General features: G+C 50.8%; 1 protein-coding gene across 1 annotated transcript; it reads left to right on the plus strand.

The window, feature by feature from the left end:
• The first annotated feature begins 1,036 nt into the window (after positions 1-1,036).
• Positions 1,037-9,941, plus strand: INTS15 (integrator complex subunit 15). The gene is made up of 6 exons (XM_051781142.1): positions 1,037-1,333; positions 2,072-2,293; positions 3,611-3,776; positions 5,483-6,010; positions 7,702-7,741; positions 8,277-9,941. The coding sequence occupies exons 1-6, from the start codon at positions 1,142-1,144 to the stop codon at positions 8,482-8,484; spliced, it is 1,356 nt and encodes a 451-aa protein (XP_051637102.1). The 5' UTR covers positions 1,037-1,141; the 3' UTR covers positions 8,485-9,941.
• Positions 9,942-10,078: the final 137 nt, after the last annotated feature.

Genomic DNA, 10,078 nt, shown 5'->3' on the forward strand with positions numbered 1-10,078 from the left:
CAGGTTGGGCCCAGGGCCAGGCTCCCCCAGCCAAGACCCTCCATGGCCAGTCCCTCTTCAGGTCAAGACCCACTCAAGAACCAGACCCAGGACCAAGACCCCCCTGGGCCAAGATCCCCCCAGGGTCAGTTCCCTCCTGAATCAGCCCCAGGCCCAGCCCTCCAGGTCCAAGACCTCCCCAGGTCTAGGCTCCCCCCCAGGTCGAGTCCCCCTGGCTCAGCCCCAAGATCTCTCCAGGGCCAAGACCTTTCCCAGGGCCAGATCCATCCTGAGTCAAGACCCCCTGAGTCAGCCCCAGGCCCATCACTCCAGGGACAACACACCCCCAGGTCCTACCCCCCGAAATTAAGATCCCTTGGCTGAGCCCCTCAGACCCTTCCAGAGCCCCTCAAGACCCTTCCAGAGATCCCTCCAGGTTCAATTCCCTCCCAAGTCAAGACCCCCTGAATGAGTCCCAGCTCCAGCCCCCCTGCTGGAGCCAAAATCCCCCCTGGCTCATCGCTCAGGGCCAAAATGCCCCCAGGGCCATTTCCCTCCCAAATTAAGAGACCTCCTGAGTCAGCCCCAGGCCCAGCTCCGAAGGCCGATATCCCCCAGGGCCAATATCCCCCCAGGTCCAGGTTGAGACCTCCTGGCTCGGCTCCAGGCACAGCCCCCCCCCCCGGGGCCAATATCCCCCCTGGCTCAGCCCCAGGGCTCATCTCTCCAGGGCCAAGATGCCCCCAGGGCCAGTTCATTCCCAATTTAAGAGACCTCCCGAGTCAGCCCAAGGACCAGCCCCCCTGGCCGATATTCCCACCCCAGGTCGAGACTCCATGATTGAGCCCCAAGACCAGGCCCCCGGGCCAACATCCCTCGAGAGCCAAGATCCTTCCAGGTCCAGCCTCTCCCAGGTCGAGCCTTCCCGGCTCAGACCCCGAGCCAAGACCCTCCAAGGGCCGGGTCTGTCCCGGTCGAGCCCCCCCCAGCCCCAGCCCCCCATTCCCGCCAGGGGGCGCTGCCGGCGGCGCCCGCGCGCGGCCCTTTTGTCCTTCGCGGGCCGCCGTAGCGCCCGCCCGCCCGTCCGCGCCGCCGAGGGGAGGCCGCGCCGGGGCCGGGCCGGGAACGGGACCGGGAGCGGGAACGGGACGGGAGAGGGGCCATGAGCGACATCCGGCACTCGCTGCTGCGGCGGGACGCGCTGAGCGCCGCCAAGGAGGTGCTGTACCACCTGGACATTTACTTCAGCAGCCAGCTGCAGAACGCGCCGCTGCCGCTCGTGGACAAGGGCCCCACCGAGCTGCTCGAGGAGTTCCTCTTCCAGGTCCCCAAGGAGCGCGGGGCGCCGCCCAAGGTGCGACACGGGCACCCCGGCACACCCCGGGGCTGAGGGCGGACACAGCCCTGGGCAGTGGGTGCAGAGGGGAGGCCCCCAGAGCCTTGGACGGGGCTGCCGCTGCACCATGAGGGTCCCAGGGGCGGGGGCTGCTGCTGGAGGCCGAGGGATTGGAAGGGCAGGATGGGGTCCCTGAAGAGCTGCTGCTGGAGACCAAAGCCTTGGAAGGGCAGGATGAGGTCCCTGAGGGGCTGTTGCTGGAAACCAGGGGCTTGGAAGGGCAGGATGGGGTCCCTGAAGAGCTGCTGCTGAAGATCGAGGGCTTGGAAGAACAGGATGAGGTCCCTGAGGAACTGCTGCTGGAGACCAAGGCCTTGGAAGGGCAGGATTAGGTCCCTGGGGGGCTGTTGCTGGAGACTAAGGCTTTGGAAGAAAGGGATAAAGTCCCTGAGGAGCTGCTGCTGAAGACAGGCCCCAAAAGGACAGCACAGGCTCCCTGGGGTGCTGGTGACTGAGGGGTTTTTTGGCAGGGATGGGGCTAGCTGACAAGACCCCCATGGGCTGGCCAGGATTCAGGGCTCTCAGGAGGTGTGGTGGGCTTTGAGGGCCCTGGGAACACCCACAGCCTCCCAGTGCTGCAGCTGGGCCCTACCAGGCTTTTTGGTGGGCATGGGATGGCCCCTGTCTTTTCCACTTGTTTCTTGCTTTTTCAAGACCCCCAGTGTATTTTGCAGCTTTGCTTTTGTTTTCTTTCAGAGACTGAACTCCCTTCAGGAACTCCAGCTCCTTGAGATCATGTGCAATTATTTCCAAGAGCAGACCAAGGACTCAGTCCGGCAGATCATCTTTTCATCTCTCTTCAGCCCCCAAGGGAACAAGGCAGATGACAGCAGGATGGCCCTGCTGGGGAAGCTGGTGTCCATGGCAGTGGCTGTGTGCAGGGTTCCTGTGCTGGAGTGTGCTGCCTTCTGGCTGCAGGTACAGCTCCTGTGCAGGCAGGGATGGCTCAGGGAGGGGGTGAGGGAGTGTTCCAGGATGGATACAGTGACTGGGCACAGTCAGCTGCTCCTCTGTGCTGGTTTCAGATGACAAAACAGCTGCCCCCCCTGTCTGTGCTCATGTTCATTCCTATGCTCCAGCATCAGGAAGAGCTTTTGCCAATTCATTCATGGAAGAAAAACAGTAGGGTTGATGTTTCTTTTTTACTGTCAGTGAAAGTTTTATTAATTCCCCCCAACCCCGTGCACATTGAAAGGGCTCAGTGAGAATATGACCAACACAGGCAACAAACCTTGGCAGTTCATGGTCACCTTGCTTGAAGAAGCCAAGGAGTTTGGGAAATAAACCCTGCCTGATGTGCAGGTCTGTGCATGGAAGAGGCATCTCTCTTGAGATTTGGGCACAAAATACCTGCATCTGTCTTCCATGAGTGTGGTATGTCAGGGATCTCCTCTGTCTCCCCCTTTTCCTGTTGAGATTTCCCACTCTAAACCTTGGGAAGTGCACCTTTGTTCCTGCTGCCTTCATGGGATGTGCAGAAGTCACCTGGTTTTGATGGAAGGGGAAGAGCAGAAAGAATGTGCTGGGAGGGAAAGGTGGGAGAAGTAAGACCAGCAATTTTTCCTTGGGGTCACTTTTCCCACCTGGTGAGCCTCGGGAGAGGAGGATAGGATGTAACCTGAATAGCAGGAGAAGGTGTATTTTTTTGCAGATTGCAGCTTTTAAAAGGCCTGAGGATTGCACAGAATTTTTTCCACATTAAAAATATCAGGTGTGACTGGGAGGTCACTGAACTGGTTGAACCAATTGAACTCCAGAACTGTGTTAGAGTTGTGGAGTCACAGAATGGTTTGGGCTGGAAGGGACCCTAAAGCTCACCCTGTCCACCCCCTGCCACGGGCAGGGACACCTTCCACTAGCCCAGGTTGCTCCAAGCCCCGTCCAACCTGGCCTTGGACACTTCCAGGGCTGGGGCAGCCACAGCTTCTCTGGGCAACCTGTGCCAGGGCCTCACCACCCTCACAGGGAAGAAATGTTACTGAAGTAGTAAAAAAAAAATCTCCAAGTCACAATATTGATTTGAAAGGTTTTAATTTTAAACCACGGATACTTTAAGCATGAATTATCACCACCTATTTTTATACTTAGATATAGTGATTTTGTTTCTGGCCGAGTGGATGTTTGATATGCTGAGAGAGAGAAAGCACATTGCTCTTTTGGGAAAGTGGGAACACAGATGTTGGAGCAGCCCTGTGACAGGGTTTAATCTGCTTTCCTCATGTGCCACCCCCTCAGAGAACCCCTGCTGTGTTCTGTGTGAGGTTGGCCCGGGCACTGGTTGACGACTACTGCAACTTGGTGCCAGGCTCCATCCAGACCCTGAAGCAGATCTTCAGTGCCAGCCCTCGCTTCTGCTGCCAGTTCATCACATCTGTCACAGCTCTCTACGACCTCTCTTCAGGTAAGTGTTTCCCAGCTGTGTCTTTCCAAGTAAGAGGTGCGACACAACACAAATTAACTGTTGCAAGAGAATTAACTGCTCGGATGCTAAAGAGGTGTTACCAATAATTATTGCCAGAAGCAGCTCAGGGGTGTGGCTGTTGCCTCATCTGGCACTGGGGTAAGAATAAAAATAACCACTCCGTGGCTGAGTCATAGAATCCAAGAACAGTTTGAGTTGGAAGGGACCTTAAATCTCATCTTGTTCCACCCCCTGCCATGGGCAGGCACACCTTCCACTAGCCCAGGTTGCTCCAAGCCCTGTCCAACCTGGCCTTGGACACTTCCAGGAATCCAGGGGCAGCCACAGCTTCTCTGGATAAAAGAGAGAGTGTTTGCTGGAGAAGCAGCCAGGTAACACCTGACACAAAGGGCATTGTCCCCCACAGAGGGCAAAGGACACAGGGACCTTATTGACTGAGCAGCTCTGGGAGTGAAAGCTGATCTGTCTGGGCTGGGCAGTCAGACCTGAGGTAGACTCAGGGTTCCCTGTTAGCCTGATTCCTTCCAAAAAGGGGAGAAACACAAATTCTGAATGTTTGCAAGCCAGAGCAGAATTTCTGTGGAGCAGTGACAAGAAATACATAATCAACAGCATATCTCCAGTGCACTCTTTAACTGTGAGTGTGACTGCCAGTGATACAACCTGTCTGAGGTGGTTGTTAATCAGACACATGAGGTTGTCTAAAATAAGTTTGATTTAGCTTTACTCAGTAACAGAGAGCTTATGGTAGACCAGGGAACAATCATACACTAAATACCAACATCACCTATAATCCAGGAAAGCAAATGCTGTTTGTTATCAGCAAAGGAAAAGTTTTGCATGGTCTTCTCCAGAAAAACAGCTTGGCATTACTGAGGGTGATGGAGAGGCTTAAACTTCATGGTGTTTTTTTCAAGTATTTGTTAGAGCTCAAAGTGTATTTTGTATCTCAGTATTTTTATACCTGTTTTGTGCAACCACTTGGAAGTTCATCCAGGTAATTAAAAGACATGCCAGAAAGGACACAGCATGAGTTATAGGAAGTAATTTTTTCATTCCTTCATTTATTTGAGATGGTTTTGGTGACCCAAGAAAAGGGAGCTTGCTCTTCAAATCCAGCAGCCTGTGACAGGATGATTACTGGCAAGTCAGGGTTTCTCAAGTTCATGAGCACCTTTCACTTCTTACTTGAAGCTTTACATAATCTTATAATCCTGTACATGTCATGTGATCATATTATTACGTTGTTTTACCTAAGCATGTTTGTTTAGGTAAGTCTTAAAGGAAATGAGTTGAATGATTGGCACTTCCTTCTCTTCACCCAACAAGTTTTTCCTATTTCCCTTGCCCCTTGTACTTCCTCTGGCAAGGGATAAAGGGAGACTGAATTTAGGGAAGAAATGAGCAGATGATGGGTGGGAGAGAAGAAAACGACAAAAGAAGCTTTGCTGGGAGGGGGGATAAATGCTGGCATTTGGTGGTGTCTTTGGAATAGGTGGAGAAGGTGAAGTTGGCAGGAACATGGTTGTATCTTCTCTGTGTCTTGAGAAAAGGAGCAGAATTGGGAAGGCATCATTGTGACAGTGCAGGAAGGGTGTGAGTGAGAGACTAATTAAAGACTAAATTAAAGTCCCGTGCTTCAGTGCAAGGCTCAGCTTACCCAACACCAACTTTCCTCTTTCCAGATGACCTCATCCCTCCTACAGACCTGCTGGAGCTGATCGTTTCCTGGATCTTTGAGGACCCCCGTTTGATCCTCATCACCTTCCTGAACACTCCCATTGCAGCCAACCTGCCCATAGGATTTTTGGAGCTCACCCCGCTGACCGGACTCATCCGCTGGTGCGTGAAGGCCCCCCTGGCCTACAAGAGGAAGAAGAAAGCCTCTCTCTCCAATGGACACGCTCCCAGCAAAATTGCCAAGGACTCGGCTTCAGGAGAAGACAAAGATTGCCACCAACTGTACTCAAAGCTGCACCTGAGTGTCCTGCAGGTTCTGATGATGCTTCAGGGGCACTTGACGGAGAAGAACCTTTACGGGCGCCTGGGGCTGGTGCCCTTTGACCACGTGGTTCCGCTGGTCGAGGAAATCAACAGACTGTCTGATGAACTCAATCCTCTCAATGCATCCAAAGAGATTGAACTGGCTCTGGACAGGCTGGCCCAGGCTTTGCAAGTGGCCATGGCATCGGGAGCACTCCTGTGCACTAGAGGTGAGTTGTTGGTGGGGCTGGCACAGACCCTGGCACAGGATTCTTCTCCTCCAGTGTGCAGAAGTTGTAAGAGGGGGTTTTGGAGTGAGGGGAGTGAAGATCAACGTGCTCACAGCAGGATTAGTAGTTTGCCCCTCTTGGAAAGCAATAGTGCAGGAAATAGTTCAGGGAAAATAGCTGGATGGAGAATAAGAGAGATCACTGATGTAGGTGACATGCATTGCTTTGAACTGATCCTCAACCCTGCAGTGTGCACAAGGGGGTTAAACCTGGGTGTCTGGCACAGGGACAAATTTGTTCCCCTCAGAATTGCTTGTAGCTATTTAAAAAGCACTGTCCAGTTGTGCCTCAGTTTGACATCTCTGAGTTTGCCTGCTGGAGGAGAGTCCATGAAGCACATAAACCCACAGGGGGGGGTGTGCTAGACAAAGAATTTGTAAAGCAAACAAGCACACTTCATCTGGAACTTCTGGGCATTCAGCTCACCTGTAATGAGACCCCATTACAGTGTGTGCAATTTCAGTTAAACTTGTTAAAAAAAGTCTGCTAATGTGGTTTTTTTGTCTGGCTTTCCTGTCTCCAAAGCCGGTTCTTTCCAGAAGACCTGCAGAGATGAAAAAGGGAAGTGCCTCAACACAGCACAGAGTCAGCCAGACAGGCTGTTTTCTTGTTATATTCTCTTGAAAACAGTGAGTTTTGGGTGTGACCAGAAGGCTTAAAGCTCCCCAACCACTGGGACAGTTGGTGCAGACCCCAACTGCTGAGAGTGGCCTCTGCCTAAGCAGGTGCCTGAGGCTTTAGCCCTGGCTGAACCACTGCTGCTGGTCAAATTTCAGTGTTCTTCTTCCTAATCTTTTATAAAGTAGCTCCAAATGTAATAAGAACAAGCAGAAATTGGAGTTTTTTTAGCTGATGGCTTATTTCAGCTGTGTTGGTTCTTAGTTGTTCACCTGGAACATTCTGAGCACTTGCTCTTACTGTAGAAGGTAATTCAGTGTAAGGTGCTGCTGAAATATCAGATATCTCAGTATTTTGGGAGTGGTTTTATCTACAAAGGCAGGTTTGTTCTCCAGCTATTCCTGAAAGCACTCTATCAGCAGGGTAAATTGTTAAATTCCTTGGTTCTAGTTATTCTGCTTGAGCAGAAGTTTGGAGATGGTAAAAAAGGTGCAATTTCTAGTTGATAGGTCTCAGCAAAAAAACCCAAAACAACCCAATCCTTTCTTTACACTGTCAGTATTTCAAAAACACCAAACCAAGACAAAACAGGCATTGGGTAACCTTTGCCTTGCTTTGACCTAATGCCTTTCTCCTTATAAGTGCTATATTCAGTGGGCAGAGTCATGCCTTGTGTTTCCTGTGTCTTAGTTACTCCTTGTTGGTATATTGGCATTGGAAAATCCATCCTAAGGCTTGGTCTGCCTTAAATGTCAAACATACAGTAAAGTGGCTGGTGTGCAAAGCTGGTGAGATGGAGAACATTTTCTCCCCTGTGGAGGTTTTGGGGCCTGAGAATGGGATTCTGGATGTGTTGATGACTGGTGATGATGACAGATTGCTGATTATTCAGTAATTACTCAGTAAAATTACTGATTATTCAGTAATCTGACCTTCCTAGAAAGGACAGCAAAGAGGAAAATCACTCTAATTTCTGCTTTATCCTTATTATTATGTGTTCTGTCCTCTTTCAGATGACTTGAGGACTGTGTGCTCCAGGCTACCACATAACAAGTAAGAGACCTTTCTGCAGCTCTGTTGTTTTTGATGCTTGTTCCAGGACATTGAGGGCTGTTGAGACAAAATCTCCTCTAAAAATTTGTCTTCCTGGAATCTGGCCCTTGCTCACCCAGGGCTACAGGTGACATAGTGCTGATTACTTCTTCCCTGGGCTCCTGACTGAAGGGGATTTCAGTGGCTCCCACCTTATATCTGCTCTTGCCCAGCCTGTGTTAAAACAAATACACAGAAAGGGAAATGAAATTCCAGCCAGGAACCTGCCCCTCAGTTGTCCCATCCCCAACTCCCTGCCTGTATTACCTGACCCTAAGCTTAATTGCTTCTTGCCTCTTTGCAAAGAGCGACTGAGTTTAAAAAAAAGAGGGGGGAAAAGGGGAAAAAAAAGAGTCTTCTGGAAGCTGCAAAGAGCATAATCGAGTCCCTGTCCTCGCCCCTCAGCTGTGCTGCGCGTCGGGCGCGAGTCGCCCTCGGGTTCACCACAGAAGCTGCTCTAACAATCCTCCCTCCTGTCTGGATTTTCTCTCCACAGCCTGCTCCAGCTGGTGATCTCGGGTCCAGTGCAGCAGCCCACCCACGGGGCCCTGCCACCAGGATTTTACCCCCACATCCACACCCCTCCGCTGGGATACCCCGCGCACGCCTCTCACCCCGCGCTCCCGGCGCACCCCGCGCTCCCGGCGCACCCCGTGCAGACCTTCATTCCAGGGATGACATTCCCATACCGGCCCATCCGCTAGGACAGAGGCTGCACGGTGTCCCAGCTCCCCTGGAGCCTGGGGAAGCCTCGAAGATAAAACCAAACTGTCCTGGGAACCACTTTTTCCTCTCTGGAGTGAAGCCGAGCGTGAGGGATCGGCCCTTTGGCAGCAGGCCTGGAAGGTTTGGACACGGGATGCAGATACTAAGGGACAAAACAGGGGGTGGGAATATGCAACAGAAACTCCAGACCTCTGCTGTGTGTGGAAATCCTTTTGCTCCAAGGGTCTGATACTCCTCAGTCTTGCATTTTTCACCTGGATGTGTTCATGGCACACTGAGCCCAGCTGCTCTGGCTCTGGGGGGGCCAGGAGAAAAGGCCCCCTGTGATTTTTGGGTTTTTCCAAGCTATTCCACCCCAGCCTGCTTGTTTCTTTGTAAATGTTTGTATCTATAGCTACAGAGGATGTGTACACTGTATATTTTTGGAACACAGACATTTGTTTGGGAAGCACAAGGGTAGAGTAAAGCAGCACTTCCTATTAAAGGAACCAATTTTAGAAGCATTGAAACAAATCTGCCATTTCTCTGTCAAACAATTAGAAGAATGAGAATTAAAACAATTAAGATTTTTTTTTATCTTTCAGTTGGTTAGAAGGTCCAACTCATTAGGCCTGTGCTAGGGAGGGGACAAAACTCAGTGACCCATCGACCTGCCAGCTGGGGAAATGCCCTTTCCAGACACCTCAGTCAGTGATTCTTGAAAATTTGGGGTGAGATCTGGCGTGTTTTGTTAATGCTGGCTGGAAAACTGGCCAAAGGCTGGCTGTGGTGTTCAGGCCAGCTCTGAGTGGGGCACAGGGATGCATGGAATCATCGGGGAAGGGCAGCAGAACGTGCTGCTCTTGGCACAACCACCAAATGTGGTGTCCAGCCCCTTTCTTGTCGTGATGTCCTTCTCTGAGCCCCCTCCAAGGGGTGAAAAAGCAGGAAAAGAGGGTTCTTTCTACACATCAGTGGCTGTGACAAGGACCTCTGCTGCTCTGGTCCTTGTGTGAGGTGATGTGGGGGCTCTGGTTCCACACTGGCTGCAAAATAAGGACAAATTAGATGGAAGATGGGAAAGCCTGATTTGAATGAAACAGCTGGAAAGGGAACTGTGGCTGTCCTTCTCTGGAAAGGGAAGTTTAATAATAATATAATAATAATAATAATGATGGAATAGTTGGAGTTGGAAGGCACCTCTGGATTTCATCTAGTCCAACCCCCACATTATCTAATCTAAATAATAATAATAATAATAGTAGTAATAATAACAACAACAATAACAATAATAATTTGTATTTCTGATTATTAATTACAATTATTATTGTTATTATTAAAAATAAATAAATATGCTCTAAATTTTGCTCAGCCAGTTGGACTTGGTAAGCATTGTAGGTCCTTTCCGACTGAAATATCCTGTCTCAACTCACTTTGTAGAGCTTCGACAACAAGAAAAAACCCTTAAACACTCCTAATTTCAGGATTAGAGTCATTACTGTCACCAAGTCCCTGCACTGTGAGAAGTCTCCTGGGTCCTTCTCCATTGTAGGACGGAGGGAATACTTCCGGCCAGGTGACACAGGGGTGTGA

Source organism: Manacus candei, unplaced genomic scaffold (assembly GCF_025592945.1).
Source record: "Manacus candei isolate 608988 ecotype Guabito, Panama unplaced genomic scaffold, ASM2559294v1 h1tg000002l, whole genome shotgun sequence".
NCBI classification, from domain to species: domain Eukaryota; kingdom Metazoa; phylum Chordata; class Aves; order Passeriformes; family Pipridae; genus Manacus; species Manacus candei.

What these genes read in the sequence shown, in the direction of transcription:
- INTS15 (XM_051781142.1), top strand. Translation starts at nt 1,142, where the DNA reads ATGAGCGACATCCGGCACTCGCTGCTGCGGCGGGACGCGCTGAGCGCC. An exon ending in AGCGCGGGGCGCCGCCCAAG is followed by an intron (nt 1,334 to 2,071) that starts GTGCGACACGGG and finishes GTTTTCTTTCAG; the next exon opens with AGACTGAACTCCCTTCAGGA. An exon ending in TCCAGGCTACCACATAACAA is followed by an intron (nt 7,742 to 8,276) that starts GTAAGAGACCTT and finishes TTCTCTCCACAG; the next exon opens with CCTGCTCCAGCTGGTGATCT.